Here is a 17,163-nt window from a genome sequence, read left to right as displayed (position 1 = left end):
CTCTAAATGGGGTGGCAGGACTTTTGACCAATTCTCATTCACTTGGAGTGCTACTCGATGTTATTTTTAGAATCTGGGCAAATGGTGTGGGCTAGATGGCATGTGAATTGCAATCATAATAGGTTTCTGTTACTTTGGATTACTATGAATAGCTATAATAGTGATCACGTCTACTAATAGGGACCACTCATTGTGTTCCAGGCATGCAGGACTCAGGTGTAGTGCTATTTCTCCTCGTTTTACAAATAAGGAGAGTAAGGATCTGAAAAGCTAAATAATTTATCCGAGGGTTACATGGCTAGCAAGTAGCAGAAGAAGGATCTGAACGCAAGCCTCTCCGACCCCAGAACCAAGCTCTTAACTACTACACTATTGGTACCTTTCCTTTGATGCCACAAAGAGACCTTGTAAATACAACTCCTCACTACCTGAGCCCGTTGCTTTGGGAGAGCTGGTGGGGCTCAGCTGGCCCACTGGCCCTCACTAATTAAACCTTGCTTACCCCAGGCCATTCCTGGAACCAGCGCTTGGGAATGATAGGAAATTGTTGCAAGGGGTTAGTTTCACCTGGGGCTTCAAAAGATACTCTTTCTAGACTCCTGACAGAGTGTTTTACCTGCACCACTGCAGGTATATTGATGCTCTCGCTGAATGGAAATCTTAGGCTCCTTGTTTGGGCCACAGAACTTGGATGAGTGAAAGCTGCTCTGACTCCAGGTGTCTGGTGTAGGAACGCTTTTCTTCTTCCTCTGTGATCGGATCACTGTCTATTCATTCCTGTGGATAGAAACAGCTTTAAAAGGGGCATAGGAGAGTAAGCTCCTCTCCAGCAGTAACCAAGGGCCCTTCCAATCCTGAGAGTCTGCCTGTGGATACCCCAGGTCCATCTGGTGATAAATAAGTTGAACATTGTAATTTGCCTTCTTTGGCATCTACACCTCTATGGGACTTAATTTATGAGTATTCTGTGTTTAAACATTTTTATGGCTTGTAGGAGGTAAAAGAAGGGGCAAGAATTTTCTTGAAAAAGACTTGTCAAGAGTAGTTTCAGCCAAGAAAATTATTTTCAATTCACAAAGAAATGACTTGTTAATACACACATAGTAAAAATCAGAAGCTATAAATAATATTGGAGACCAAATACAGTAGTCTGGTTTTGACCATGATAGTATAGACTTGTTGAGTCATTGCTTATCCACAAGGCCTCAGGTCACTGGAACTTTTGATTATTTGCTGATCCTTGGTCACCCATGCAGAATAATAATTTCATTCATCCACTCAGCAGAAATTTACCTAGGACCTACTGTGTGCCTGGCTCTCTGCTAGATGCTCAGAATGCAAAGTTTAAAAGTATAGCACTGCCTTGCAAGAAAGCCATAGTCTATGGGAAAAAATAGACAAGATCAATGAATGGTTTTAATACAGAATGATGCATTTTTACAATATCATGCACATCATTCAGTGAAAGCACAGTGGATGAGACTGAAAGGGGTGCAGAAAGGAGTCAAAGGAGGATCTTGACATCTTCATGGTAGAGTTTATGCTTGAACTAAAATTTGAAATCTATCAAGAACTGTTAGGTTAGGGAGAAGACATTGAAGGCAAAAGGGACAGCATGTACAAAAGTTCAGAAGCTAGGAGAACACAGGCAGCTCTTCTTTGGGCTACTTTCTATGAGAGCTCACAACTCAAACCTCGCTCTCTCTGGGGCAACTTAGCATAGTGTGGGTAGAATAGAATGGTGAGAATTTAAGCCACAAGGGTGACTGGGGAACAGGAAAAGAACTGTCTCGTGTGCTAAGCTAAGGAGTTTGAAGAATGCTAAGCATGGCGTAGAGAATCTTCCCTGGTAGCTCAGTGGTAAAGAATCCTCCTGCAATGTAGGAGATGCAGGTTCAACCCTTGGGTCAGGAAAATCTCCTGGAGAAGTAAATGGCAACCCACTCCAGTAATTCTTGCTTGGGAAATCATCCATGGGGTCACAAAAGAGTCTGACATGACAGCGACTGAACAAAAGAGATTCTATTTATGTTTTAAATGATCCCTCAAAAGCACAGATGAGCTGGATGAATTAGAAAGCACTCAGGATAGAGTGAGAAAGGCCTGTGTGTGGCAGAGAGACAACCAGGTAAAAAGGGACAGGAGCTGAGGCTATGACAGTGCCATGGAAGTGCGTGCATCCAAAGAACTGATCAGACTGGAGCTGAGGTCTGAGGGAGGAGCCAGGATGGTGCCCAGGTTTCTAGGGTGAGCAGCTGGCTAGATGACATTATAATGCAATAGATGAAAAGTGAAATATACAGTGCAAATGTAACACCAAGGCGCTAAAAGTATAAAGCAGTAACTGGAATGGGTGAGGTTAATTAAGAAAAGAAAAGCTTCCCCCTCCCCGCCGCCCCAGTTTTTGGCTGTACCTGTGGCTTGCAGGATCTTAGTTCCCCGACCAGGGGTTCAATCAGCAGTGAAAGCGTGGAGTCCTGACCTCCAGGGAATTTCCAGGAAAAGCTTTTTTGGAAGGGATGTTTTGAATATGAGCTCGAAGAGGCTCATGGTCCTTTGCAAATAACTTTCTGAATATAATGTTTAAAACTTAGGCTTAGAGAGTCCTTCTTTCTGAAGAGCTCAAGTTATTTCATCCTTGTCACCTCATTTACCCCCCTTGGCATTTCTGTGAGATGCATAGGCACATGGTATTGTCATTTTTGATTAGAGAAAGTGTGTTACCAGCTTAGGGTGAGGAGAGGATAGAGCTGAAACAAGAAATTACATCTTCATCATAACCTTTATATTAAACATGTACTTGCTCTCATTCCTGGCCCAAGATATTTAAGCCATCTGGAGACATTCACAAAATAATCCTCGAGTAAATTAGTGTCCAGATCTGAATTACCCAATTATGTGCTAGGCTATATCCTAACATTATGAAATATCTTCTCACAAATGTGCTTTAAATTGCTATTTCAATTCCCCACATGAAAACCTTGTTACATTGACCCTTCAAGGTGGAACCCAAGAGAAAAAGACATCCTCAAAATTCCAATTAACTGAGTTCCCATAAGCCCATCTTTATGGAAAAGGTGCAGCCTTTACCCCCATCTCCATGACTGGAATAAGTTAAATGAGAACATTGAGGCTTTGGAAGTTCTCTCCAAACAGTTAAAATGAAAGATGTGTTCTAAAGGCAGCTATTGGGAATAATGTATGACAATGACTTTATCATGAAAATAGTAGCTGTGTTTTCCCACTGCCTCTGAAAAGAACCACCAGCTAGCTACCACTTAAAATTGGTTTGTTGTGCAGTAACTGGCCTACTGAGAGGAAACAATGGAAATATGGCCTTATCCACCAATATACAAATATATGTAGGAAACAAAGGCTTTCCTTGTAAGACCTGTCAGTCTTTGCTGGTCAGAGCCCCTGACTGTGACCTCAGTCTTTGCTAGTCAGAGCCCCTGACTGTGACCCCACCTCTCGAGATGACCAGGCCCTCATCAGACTCCAGCACCGTAAGTGATTCAAGAATTTGTCCACCAATGAAACCAACATCCTTTTTCCTTTCCTTTTCTCCGACAACCTGGCAGGGGAAATAATTGGACCAAAGGCTTTCCTGACAATTTAAATTAATAAGAAGTTGAGAATGAGTTTCACCCATTTACCCATTTCTACAGAGTAAAATTAATTATCAATTTAAATAACATTGTGCATTGAGGCAGCCTCGAAGTTGACAGTGGTATTGGCAGAAATTGGGTCTTTCTCAGCTCAGGTTTCCTGGGCGAGGTGCTTAAAATGCTTATGATAATTATTATTATTTCATACCTCTCCCAGACACTGTGGCAAGTACTCTACAAACATTTTTCTGGTGTAATCATTATAACTCACCCTCACAGGGAGCAGTATCCCTGTATTAGACCAGGAGGAAATGAAGGAGGGGAGAGGAAGAGCTCCTCCCCCAGAGCCCCTACCTAGTCAGGGGCAGGTCCAGCCCAAGGCCTCAGCCGCCATGTCATACTGCTTCTTTTTGAAAAGTATCATGCGTGCATGCATGCTAAGTCACTTTAGTCATGTCCAACTCTTTGGGACCCCCACCAGGGTCCTTTGTCCCTGGAATTCTCCAGGCAAGAATACTGGAGTGGGGTGCCATGCCCTCCTCCAGGGGATCTTCCCGACTAAGAGATTGAACCCAGGTCTCCTGCAGCTCCTGCACTGCAGGCAGATTCTTTACCACTGAGCCACCAGGAAAGCCCTTGAAAAGTATCAGATTCAGTCCCCAAAATAGGTGCATTGGCAGTAAAAAGGCAAACATTTTTTTGGTCATTTGATACTAAACCACCACTATTTTTGTTTCATGTGGAAGGTGCCTTGTATTTGTAACCTAAGGCCTTTGACTTGCTACAGAAGGAAAGCAGCTTACAGAATCTCAGGCAGCTTCATGCACTCCCCAGGGTGGCAACCACCCTTTTTATTGGAATATTCAGGTGCATAGAGTTTCTTATTATATCTCTTATCAACTTGCCAGTCAGGAGCATTGATTCTCAAATTGCCAAGGAATAAACTATCAAATTACCCAGCAGTTTTCTCACGGAGCTCCTTTTGAGACTCTGTGTCATAAAAATTCAAAAGCAGAGTTAGGAGGGGACTCTCCGAGGAGCCATCCATTCCTGTGAGTGCTGGACAGTCATAGACTTTGCTCCTGAGTCCTTAGTCCGTTTTCTCCCCCATGGGGCGAGGAAACCTGATTGAAGCTGGGATTCCATGAGTCTAAGTGGATCCCTGCGGTAGAGAAGAGATGGGCTTAGGGGAGAAGCCTGGGGAAGGACACCTTGGCTCCAGCGGACCCTTAATTAAACAGGCTTCCAGCAGCATTTGAAGAGGCAAGCAAACCAGAAAGAGAAAACAAGAGGGACATTTGGAAAAGGTGGAAGCGGCACTAACGGCCCCTTCAGAGTAGAAGACATTCGCGTCCCCTCCCCCTCCCCCCTTCCACCCGTCCCTGTAAGCACCTGGCCCCTTTCTCCCACTCCCCAACCCAGGAAATTCAGTCAACGGTTTCGCTTCTCTGGTTGTTTCATCTGTAGGTTAAAAATGCTGCTTTTTACAAATACTTCCCACTCACTATTGTGCTTCTACATCTTTATTAGATTGCTTATAAAATGTGGCATTTAATAAACTTAATTGAATCTCCAGGCCCTTTCTCAAAGCACTATAAATATCAAAAACTGTGTCAAATAGGGCTTCCCCCCCCATTATAGAGTTTTTATAAATGGATAGATAAACATGAATAAAATAGAGCACAAAGAAAAGGATTTTGTAAGGAAGTAAAAAGCCAACACCTTTTGTAATTTCAGAAGAACTGAAAGGCAGCGCTTTGCCTTCCTTTGATATGTCTAGCATTTATGAAAAATTCAGTGTATGAAAGTTGATTTTCCATGACCAACTGTTTTTGAGGATAAAATACATGTACACAAGTACGTGTTTGTACTCCTCAGTATATAAGCTTGCAGTGGTAGGGTTCTGTAAGAAATACAAGTTTTAATTGACAGCAAAGGAACAAGTACAGTTCAGAATTTGACCACATGACTTGCTGCTGCTTTCTAATTAGCATTGGTTATATGCTTTGTCAAACAGGCCAGGCAGCCTCCTACAGAACTAAGACAAAACTGGAGAGGTATCCAGGACATCATTGCTGATGGATTGATAGTCATGTGTAGAAATGGCGTGCCAGAATATGTCTAGAAAATGGAGAAAACAGCCCTGACTTGTAGTGTTTGCAGTTTTCCATGGTGTCAATACTCCTACCATAGCCAAATTCAAATTGCCAATCTGACATCACCGAACTCAAAGTTGGAAAGAGATGAAAGTAATCAGCTCATGAGGCCTGGCCCCAGCACAGACTGGGTCACTCTTAGTCTTCTTGATCAAGATTATGTGGTCCTTTCAAAATCATGAGTAGCAAGGAAGCATGCATGATGAAACATAGGTTTAAATAAATCACAAACATATTACTGCTGGTTTCCAGCTATATTAAAACGTGTAGTTAGCTCAGAGAGCTCCAAGCTCCCCATGAACCCAACTGTTGGCTTAGATCCCCTTGGGTGGCTGTTGGCTCGTACAGCTACACTGACCATAGTGTATGAATCATACCTTAGGATTTGAGTTTGTAAAAAGTAAGAATATAATTATAGAAACAGAAAAACAAAACTTAAATTTGTGACTGCCTTTTAAAATGGCTCTAACAGCCACTATTGGCAACTCCATGATGACAGGCACAGTTGTTGATAATAACAGAGATCTTTGCTTTTAGAAGCAGGTTTGGAAAAGTCTCTGTGGATCTGCAGAGAGAAGGCCTCCATAACTCACAGTGACTTGTGTATCCTGAACCAAAATTTAGATCTTGGAAATAATCAACTGTAAAAGGACAGATTATTTGAAGTCAAATTAAAAGAACTATGTTGGAAAATCAAAGATCTATGACAACCACATCAACATTAAGATGTGAACTGAGAATAAGTAATGCCTACTAACTGGGACAATCTTGTTATTTCTTTTTTCAAAAAATTGTATTTCTAAAAGAAAAAAGAAAAAAAATGTATTTCTTGGAGTCATCTCTGGAGACATGGGAGGAGGCAGGAGAAGTAAGTAGGTAAAAGAGCTGTTTTGGTATTTTGAGTAAAAGTTTCTTGTATTTTGAGTAAAATACTTTTGTATTTTGAGTAAAAGTCCTGGGTAAAAGTTTATTTGCAGCCCATTCTGTAGTATTAACAATTTAAGCAGTAATTAGGTAAGTCAGACCACTTTCTGTATTGGTTAAGAAACTCAGTTGGAGACAGAATAGATTCTTAATTATTAAAAAATCAATAAGAAGATTTACCATTCTTTTTTTCCGAGATGAATACTTAGTACCTTCCAATTTCAAATACAGTTTAAAAATAAGTAAATAAAAAAGACTTTTCCAAATATGTCAACTAACATCTGAGCCATTTTAGGTAGTCAAGTATATAGTGCATCATACTAAAGTATACCTCACTTGACTTCTCACTTTATTTTAGCACCATCCCTAAAGTCTTTTTTCCACCCATAACTCAAATAAAAACCCCCCAAAAGGCAACAGAACAACCTTATCTCCAGTGGTGTCTAGTTGGCACCGGTCTGCCCTGACCTTAGACACAAGCCATTGTTAAGGGTATAACGCATTTACATATTTTGCAATAAAACATCAGTTATTTGCATTACTGTGTCAAGTTTTATTTGATTCTTTCACCTAAAAATGACTCATTTTCCTTTCTTGTATTTTAAAAACCAACTACTCTAAGCTTGTTTGAGAATAATCAAAAATTGCCCATTTAGCTAGAAGTCATTTTCTTTTCAAAAGGCAAATGTTATTTAATCTTTCAGCTGTTCATTGTGCCATCATAAATACTTTCTTTTCAGCACAGTTGTGGGGACTGAAATGAGCCCACTAATTGCCTCCCATTTCGACTGACATGTGGTGGTTTAGTGGAAAGAGAACACAGCAGGGAGAAGGAAATAGGAGGCTGAGAAAATGAGAGCTAATTATTTTCACTGCCTCATGTCAGGCTCTGTGTCAGCCTTGTTTTTACAAACTGGAAGGTTTAGCACTAAATAAAACAAACTGGCGTCATGTTTTTATATACTGGCAGTGTCATGGAAGCAGCTGCACATCTCAAAGACAATATAATGCCTGCGTTCGCATGGACACCATCTGACAGACACTGTGAGCCACGGCTAATGAGGACATCACAGTGGTGCCAAGTGAAAGGTGCTGAATTATGTATGATTCTTCATCAGTACAGCAATAGTCCTGTACATCATTATGAGACATTGTTTTGCTGGAGAGATTAAAACATTCTTAGTTCCAGACCCTGCAACCTATATGTGCTGAAAGAGGTTATTAATGGAATTTTTAGGGAGAGTTTCTCGTGGATTTCTTTGGGGTTGAAAAACAAATCTCGTGGGACAAAGCTGTGATGGGTCACGACACTGTATAGATAAAGAAGAGAGGCAAATTAACCATACTTGCATTATCTTCCTTTTAAAGGCAGCATAATAAAATAGAGTGTAGCAGGGTTATACATAATGATAAATAACCCAGGTGCTATCATGGGATGTTCTTCTCTCCTGCCTTTAAAACAGCAGGTTCCAGCAGCTGAGCAAGATAATAGCAATGCATGTAAAGGAGCCTTTGGAGGCCTAACTCATCAACATCTTACTACTTTTAATACCAGCATGACCAACATTTCTATCGTGTTTTTATTTCATCTTGTATGACTTCTTACATTTCAAAATAGTCAGTCGCCTGCTATGAAACTCTTTCCCTTTTTCCCCCATCTTGAATCTTAAAAAGTTTATTTCGACCTCTGTATTTTAGATTCTAAAATATGTCGTCAGTAGAAGCTTTTTTTTTTTTTTAAGGTGGAAGGGCCTCTTTGCTAGAATCTTGAGCATTCTCCAGTGGGATTTTACTTTTTCTCTGGTCATGGGGAAGGGGGCAGGGAGGACATGGGGATTTTAAAAACCTGTATCTCCTCCATTTGACTGGGCATGCCAAGTGTAGCTAAGTGAACTTGCTACAAATCTCCACGCTATAAAATCCCAATTTTGTGAAGTTCTATAGCAGGCAAAATTAATCTATGGTGGTAGAAATTGGGACAGTGAGTGCCTCTGGTTGTGGAGGAGATGTCAGCTGGGAAAGGGCATGAGAGAATTTTCTATGGCAGTGGAATATCTTACCTGTTTAGATAATTTGTTGTCGTTTAGTCTCTAAGCCATGTCCGGCTCTTGCAACCCCGTGGACTGTAGCCCGCCAGGCTCCTCTGTCCATGGGATTTCTGAGGCAAGAATACTGGAGTGAGTTGCCATTTCCTTCTCCAGGGGATCTTCCCAACCCAGGAATGGAATCCAAGTCTCCTGGATTGGCAGGCAGATTCTTTACCACTGAGTCACTTGGGAAGCCCATTTGCGTAATTACATGGGTGTATACAATTGTTAAAATTCATTGAACTGTACACTTAAAAACCTGTACACTTTACTGTATGCAAATTATGTTGTTCAGTCACCCAGCTGTGTCTGACTCTCTGCGACCCCATGGACTGCAGCACGCCAGGCCTCCCTGTCCCTCACCATCTCCCGAAGTTTGCCCAAGTTCATGTCCATTGCATCGGTGATGCCATCCAGCCATCTCATCCTCTGATACCTCAATAAAAAATACATTAAAAAAATTTTTTTTATGTCTGTAACCTTCAGATAAAGATCATTTTTGGAGCCTGAAAGCTCAATGTGGAGGTCTATTTCTTCCTCAAATGTCCTGAATAATCTTGCTCCTAGATTTTTAAAGATTTACCTATAATGTTCATGTTTGTGATAAGATTTTGGTAGGAAAAAAAAGAGAGATTGTTGTTTCTGAATTGCCCAGAACTTAATATAATATTTATGTATAACTTTTGTGCTAACTTCAATCACTTTTTCTATTTAGAAACTTTACCTCTATCCTGATGAGTTCTTTTTCTTTCCTTCCTTCTTTCTTTCTTTCCTTTTTTTTTTTTTTTTTTTGTGAGAGGGAAAAGGGATGTCTATGTTTAGAATCACATGTATTAGCCTAGGACTCCAAAGAATTTTAAACAGCTTGCAGAGAATGTAATAGTGATTTCTCACAAAGAGATACTTAATTTAGCATTAACTGAGTGTTGTTTAGAATGTTATCTTCACAGTGTAAGAGTTTCTGTTTTACTTGGCCAGTAATCTTAATTCAGAAAAATTTTTCATATAATTGGCAATGCAGAAGCAGTTCAAATGGAATGCTTTCTCATCCTCCATTAACCACATACTTGCTCCTAAAATTATCCAGGTATTTCAGCAGCTGCTGAGATAAATGGTACATATCCTGGGAGCTCAACAGAATTCTTTTTTTCATCAGTTTCCAATGCAAAACTCCCCTCTCCCCAACAGAATGTCACCCACGTCTTGTAGGTTTGCCCTGAGGGGCAGACTGTCTAGCTAGTAGAGATTTTGCTCTTCAGCCCCCAGGGAGGAATTCGCAGGCTTTTGCTCCTGCTCCATTGCCTTCCCCCTATGGATTAGTAATTAGCACTCCCCAGAGATGTCCAGGGCACAAATTCGAACAGTGGGGATCTTCTTGGGTGGGAATCTAGTTGTGAAATGAAACTCTGTGGTAGTTAGGTCCTGCTTGTGCAAACAGAAGGGAGAAGGTTGTTTCTGCTTTGGAAAGTGGCAGTCCTCCCTAGTCATGAAGCCTAAGCCAGGGCTGGAGGGAAGTGTTTGTGATTCCGGATTCTGGCCCAATCAGTCAAGAAAAGGAGCTTACAGACAGTGAAATGGCACCATATTCACATTTAACAATGGTCTTTTTCAACAAAGGAGAGGGAAACTGGCTCTGTTGGACTTATTGGAGACTCAGTATTTCTGTCTCTGCCAGGGAGTCCTACAAAAGAACCCACAAGATAATTTGGACTGCTTGTTGACTTTGGAAGGTGGAACTCCTCTGGACTGTAATTCTTACTTTTGTTAACCCATAACAAGGAAAGTTCAGGATTCAGACAAGTCTGAGGGGAAAGCTACTCTTCATAGCACAATAGGTCTACTTGGTTTAGTTCTGAACTCCACTTCTTGCTTTCTGTGTGATCTTGGTCGAGTTAACTTATCCTTCTGTACTTCAGCTTCCTCGTCCAAGATAAGGCTCTCTGGCTGTCCATCACATTTCACAGCCACTGTCCCTGCGGTAATCTGCTGGTTTCTATTAGGAGGGCCACATCAGATCTGTTGAAACTGGAAAGGGCAGAATTGGTGCTATCTAATCCATCTATGTAAGAAGATGTGAGGGTTTTTTTATTTCTATTTACTTCATAAAAGCAGTTGTGGTTATGTTGCCACTTGGCTACACCTTCTTTTTTCCAACAAAGTCCCTGGCACCAGAGTTAGTCAGTGTCCTCTGGGTCAAACTCCTGCCCAAGGAAGCTGCTTTGACACAGCCTGTCCACTCTGGCCAAGTCTCTAGTCTAGACAATCTTTGGACCTTCCTGCCTCACTTACCTTCTGGCCCACTCCCTTAGATGGCTGCTAGATGACAGGTTGGCTAATGTAATAACAAATGGGAGCTCTGTTGGTGACCAATATTGGCAACAATAGTAATTATTTCTTTTTTTATATTAAATTTTTTTTATTGAAGTATAGTTGATTTATAATGTTGTATTAATTTCTACTATACAGGAAACACATATGTTTGTGTGTTCAGACACTTCAGTAGTGTCTGGCTCTGTGCAACCCTATGGACTGTAGCCTTCCAGGCTCCTCTGTCCCTGGGATTCTCCAGACAAGAATACTGAAGTGGGTTGCCATGCCCTCCTTCAGGAAGTCTTCCCAACCAGGGATCAAACCCGCAATCCACATCTCTTACGTCTCCTGCATTGGCAAGTGGGTTCTTTACCACTAGCACCACCTGTAAAGTCCTATATGTAGATATACATATATATGCATGTATATTCTTTTTCATATTTTTCCATTATGGTTTATTATAGGATATTGAATATAGTTCTCTGTGCTATATAGCCAACCCTGTTTATTCAATCTATACATAGTACTTTGCATCTGCTAATCCAAAATTCCCAAGCCATCCCTTCCCCAAGTAATTATGTCTTTGGGAACTCCTAATTTGGCTCTGGCACAGCGCTGAGTACTTTGTTTACATTATCTCATTTAGTCAAAATACAACAACCCACTCGTAAAGAACACTAAGATCCAGATGGGTTATATAATCTGGCTGAGGCTGGGGGCAAAGTGGCAGAACTGGGATTCCAGCTCAGGTAGATGGACTTTAAACTTGTGATCTTTCACCTCCCCTAGAAGGCAATGGCACCCCACTCCAGTACTTTGCCTGGAAAATCCCATGGATGGAGGAGCCTGGTAGGCTGCAGTCCGTGGGGTCTCGAAGAGTCGGACACGACTGAGCGACTTCACTTTCACTTTTCACTTTCATGCATTGGAGAAGGAAATGGCAACCCACTCCAGTGTTCTTGCCTGGAGAATCCCAGGGACGGGGGAGGCTGGTGGCTGCCGTCTATGGGGTCGCACAGAGTCGGACACGACTGAAGCGACTTAGCAGCAGCAGCAGCAGTGATGGCTCAGTGTATGACCCTTTTCTATACTGTTTCCATTTTAATAGGATTCCTCAACACCTTAAACCAGATGAGTGAACAATAGAACGATTGCAGATGGCCAGAGGTGAAATGAGTTTCAAAAAGGAGTCCTTCGAGCCCCCATGGGCTCTCAGAGAATAGAGTTGTCTGCTTTTGATTTCTGCCTGTCAGGATGGAGAGTTGTTCACTGACATCCAAAATGACTCTTGAATGTTTCCGATTCAAATATCAATACCCACATTTCTGTCATTCACATCAAACCAAAATCAATAGCTCTCCCTAGCAAATTGAGTGGGTTTTAAACCAGAGCCAATATTCCCACTATCTGGTTCCTATCACTAGCAAGAAACTGAAAAGCTAGCAACTGTGCCTTTAAAATTCTATGTTAGGCTCATAAATATGTAGAATTTTTATTTTTAGTGATACTGTTGATGATTTAATTCACCTCATCCATATGAGGTCCTTTCCAGTGACCTATTGGTTAAGAATTTCTTCTCCAGCATCCCATCCATGGCTGGGTCCTGTGGAATTCAATAACTTGTTTAAATCCTGGGAGTCGTGGAGAATGCTCTTGGACACCTCTGGCTCATCAAATGACAAAAATGCCAGGAACACCTTCATTTTTAAAATTTAAAATGAGTAGATTTTAATTTTTAAAAATTAAAATGGGTAATTTAAAACAGTAAAATTTAAAGGATTTCATTACTTCATTTGTAGATTGCTATTCTTAACTAAGGAACAATGAAATCACTGATACCCTGAAGATACCTAGGAGTTATATCAGGTGGCTCGGTGGTAAAGAATCCTTCTGCCAGCGCAGGAGATGCAGGTTCTATCCCTGGGTTGGGAAGATCCCCTGGAGAAGGAAATGACAAGCCACTCCATTCTTGCCTGGGAAATCCCATGGGCAGAGGAGCCTTGTGGGCTACAGTCCATGGAGTCACAAGAATTGCACACGACTCAGCAACTAAACCACCACGGCCTTGACACATTAAGTTAATCATCTGGGTGAACACTTCATATTTCCTTTCTTTCTCTCCCAGCTTTGTAACCACGAGTACCTACTTTTTAATGAATGGATAATGCCCCTCTTGTCTTATAACTTCTCTGATTATAGTTTTATTACTTCTCTCGCTATCTTCTTTTATGGTTCAGGTAAAAGGCTTGCTTTAAGATAAGAGAAAAAGAAATTAAAAAATTAAAGGTCTATAACCCTACATGTAGATCCTGTTTCTCCACATTGGATTTTGGAGAACAAGCAGCTAGGGCTGCAGAGGAGGACCTGTGACCACTTGTTATTTTGGTTGTATTGGCAAAGTCTTCACTAGCCCTGCTCCTTCTGGCCTGTGGTCAGTAGCTGGTCCCACTCTGGAGCTCTGACAACCAGCCAGAGAGTCCGTTCTGTACCTCCCAGCTGCCCTTCCCTATTGCTTTCTCCTCCAACTTTGGAGCCAGGCAGCTCTGTGCTTTTCTAATCCCACCTGTATCACTTCTTGGCCAGGGAACCCTAGAAAAATTCCTTAATCTGTCCAAGCCTCATTTTTCTCACTTGCCTGACGGGAAAATAAAGCTAACTTGCAGGGTCATTATTGGTATCAAATAAAACAGCACAGTGTCAGTAGCCAGCAAGATGCCAAGAGCATGGTAAGCACCCCCAGCCTGGGCTCCCTCTGAAGCCCCTTCTGTATGCAGAGCTCCCCTCAGTCTCTGATTGGCAGGGGCCTGCGGTCACAGAGGTGAAACAGAGAGTGTCAGGCATTTGCACCACAGTTCAAGGTCTTTTAACTGTGCTTTTGACTAACTTCATTCCAAAACTTGGAAGGCAGAAAAAACAGAACTAAGTAAACTCGTCTTTTCTAAGGCTTTTTATTCTAGCCATTGCCTTGAGGAGGCTCTTGCTATTTCAGAGAAGAGCAATCATGACTCCAAAGAGTCATTATCCTGCCCAGTTATCTCAGGGCTCACGTTGCCAGGGTAGCAGTGGCTCCAAAACAAAGAAATACTGAGAGATTTGTCAATTCTGAGCGACTAATTTGACTTGTGTTAGCCAAGAGCAAGGTTTTCATGTTATTGAATAGAACTTTTCCTTCACTAATTGGCTCTCCACCTTATGAACGTGGCTGGGCAAGGAGGGACAGTCGCCTCAGGCCTGGGCCCTTCTTGATTCTGCCATTCCCCTAGAAGCTTTCCTAAAATATAGGCCCCTCCAGCTTCCCGCTGAAGCCAACAGGTTTTCAACAGTCTCTTTGTTCCTGTTCTTCCACTAATAATTGTGTCTGAGCTTGCTCAGGGACCATTCCAAGTCTGCTGGTGTGAAAGCATGTTTTGGTTTCAAGGTGTAAGGTACTTAGTGCATTATCCTTAATCTCTCAGAATCCTTTGTTATCTAATAACATAAGAGAGAGGATGAATTTATGATCCAGGGGTCAAATTTGGTGCACAGACTGGTTTCTTTTTCCTTTTAATTGCATACACAGTGTTTATCCCCCAACATTTTTATTGCTGCATTTTTCTAAAAGCAAAGTTGAAAAAATGTTATAGAAATTCTTGCATACTCACCTCCTAGATGCAAACAGAAGCATTTTATCCCACTTGTTTTGTTACATCTCTCTATCCTTTTAGCCATCTATCAATCCTTATTTTTTGATGCATTTTAAAGTAATATGTAGATATCAGTATACTTTCTCCTAAGTACTTCAGTATGATAAGAAATGACCACATGTTAAGTATACACACTTAAGTTTTAACAAATACATATACCTTTATAACCCAGCTCAGATTCCCTGGTGGCTCAGTGGTAAAGAATTCACCTGCCAATGCAGGAGATGTGGGTTCTAAGCCTGGGTCCTGCAGATCCCCTGGAGAAGGAAATGGCAACCCACTCTAGTATTCTTGTCTGGGAAATCCCATGGACAGAGGAGCCTGATGGGCTACAGTCCATGGGGTCGCAAAGAGTCGGTCACAACTTAGTGACTAAGCAACAGCGACAATATAATGCAAACTTCTATCAGCAGAGCATTAGCATCCTTGGACATTCCCCTCATGTGTCAATTGCCATCTGCAGAAGCAACCACTTTTCTGAATATTTTCCACTGTAGGTTGGTTTTGTCTATTCTAGAAATTCATGTAAATTGAAGCCTTAGTTTGTTCTTTTTCTTGTACCAGATTTCACTCACTGTAATGCTTTTGCGATTTATCCATGTTGTTGCATGTATCGATAATTCATTCCTTTGTATTGCTAAGTAATATCCCACTCTATGAAAATATCACAGTCCATCCATTCTCCTGTTGATCAACACTTGGCCTGTTTCCAGTTTTCTTTAGCTGTTATGATGCAGCTGCTCAGAAGAATACCAAACAAGTCTTTTTTCATTTCCCTTGGGTAAATACTTAGGAGAAGAATTTGTGGGTCATAGAGTACATATATGGTTAGTTTTGTAATAAATTGCCAAAACTTTTCCAACAGTGATTTTACCATTTACACTCCCACCAACAATCCAATAGCTCCAACTCACAACCAACATTTGATGTTCAGTCTTAGCCACCTGATAGGTGTACAGTGGGATTTCACTGTGATTTTAATTTACATTCCCCTGGTGATTAATGTTGTAGAGCACTTTTTCATTACATTATCGTTTTACTGAAAATTTAATTAACGTACTAACATTTAAAAAACCAAGAGGTTTCTTATAAGAATCAGATATCCAACTTTTTATGAAACGTTTAAGGACCTATCAAGACTAGGCTCATATTCCCACATGGGAACAATCAACAGAAGATGAGTGGTGGCTTTAGGGCAGTGATCCTTTAGATCCCAGAGAGCCGAACCCTTCCCCTGATGCCTGCCCCAATGGTTGGGCTAATTATCCATTGCCATATAGCCTCACGTTTCCTGTTAAGAAGAAATGAAGCTATTTCTTGAATCTGTGTCATTATTAACACTGGGAAAGTGAAAGGTAGATCAGGAGAGTCTTATATTTCAAAATAGTGGGAAGACCACATTTCTTTGTGTCAATGGGGAAATATCCCTACAATGTTTAGCATGTAAATTAAATGGGTCTATTTTGAAAGGTTACAATTTAAGGCTCTTAACTGCCTGCCTTTACTCATTTTTATCTGCCTGGCCCCTTTAAGGTGTGGAGTTTGCAACTCCTATTATAGAACACTTAGATTGATAAATGGTGTCTCAAGACTGCCCCGCCTGGGGGTTATTTAGATATAGAAAGAGATCTAATTTCATGTCCTTTTATTGATAAAGGAAAAAAAAAATTCCAATAATACTTCATTGAGAATACTTCATGTGTTATAAAACATTGAGACTAAAAAAAAAAATTGCTTTACTTTCTCAAATTCTATAATTTTTCTTTTAATTCCAGGACTGTAAGTGGAAAATGTATATGGAGATGGATGGGGATGAAATTGCAATAACCTACATCAAAGATGTGACATTCAACACTAACCTACCTGATGCAGAGATTTTAAAGATGACAAAGGTAGGGTTCTATTTACGGCTTAAAAGCTTTTTTGAATTCACAGATATCAAACAAAGACATTAAAATACCCCAGTGGTATGCTTTTGTGCTCATGATGTTCATACCAGCTCAGCTTCAAGCTGGCTGTTGAAAGGCACATTTTATTTAGCAGATTGAGATCATAATAGTTTTTTGTTAAAATTCCACTTATGCTGTGTGAACTAAAAAGTACTACAGAAAAGTGTCGTTTAATTTTTTTTTAACTTTCTTCTGCATTTCTTTAGGCATATTCTGTCATTTATTAAAGAAAAGAAAATGCTAATGATGAAAATATTTACCTTGAATTTTGGGTCATTTTAAACTTTAAAAAACTTGTCAGGAGAAGATTTCTTGAATTTCTGGAAGGACTTGGATGAGAGTATCCAAAAGGCACATATTGCAGTCTTCATGGTTTCCTTGAATTCACCCCTGTGAATTCCTGTAGTGACCAGACAGGATCTTACTACTCTGGGGTCAATAGTAGA

The 17,163-nt window shown here is 40.8% G+C and overlaps 1 protein-coding gene across 3 annotated transcripts in view; it reads left to right on the top strand.

The window, feature by feature from the left end:
* The window catches only part of MAP3K20 (mitogen-activated protein kinase kinase kinase 20), a 166,783-nt gene that overhangs the window by 138,420 nt on the left and 11,200 nt on the right, over nucleotides 1–17,163 (top strand). For all 3 annotated transcript variants that reach the window (XM_010801894.4, XM_005202331.5, NM_001205493.1), the window contains exon 17: nucleotides 16,544–16,660. In XM_010801894.4, coding sequence (XP_010800196.1) covers nucleotides 16,544–16,660 — 117 coding nt within the window. The remainder of the gene's footprint in view (nucleotides 1–16,543; nucleotides 16,661–17,163) is intronic.

Source organism: Bos taurus, chromosome 2 (assembly GCF_002263795.3).
Source record: "Bos taurus isolate L1 Dominette 01449 registration number 42190680 breed Hereford chromosome 2, ARS-UCD2.0, whole genome shotgun sequence".
NCBI classification, from domain to species: Eukaryota; Metazoa; Chordata; class Mammalia; order Artiodactyla; family Bovidae; genus Bos; species Bos taurus.
This window is presented reverse-complemented; position numbering and strand designations above follow the sequence as displayed.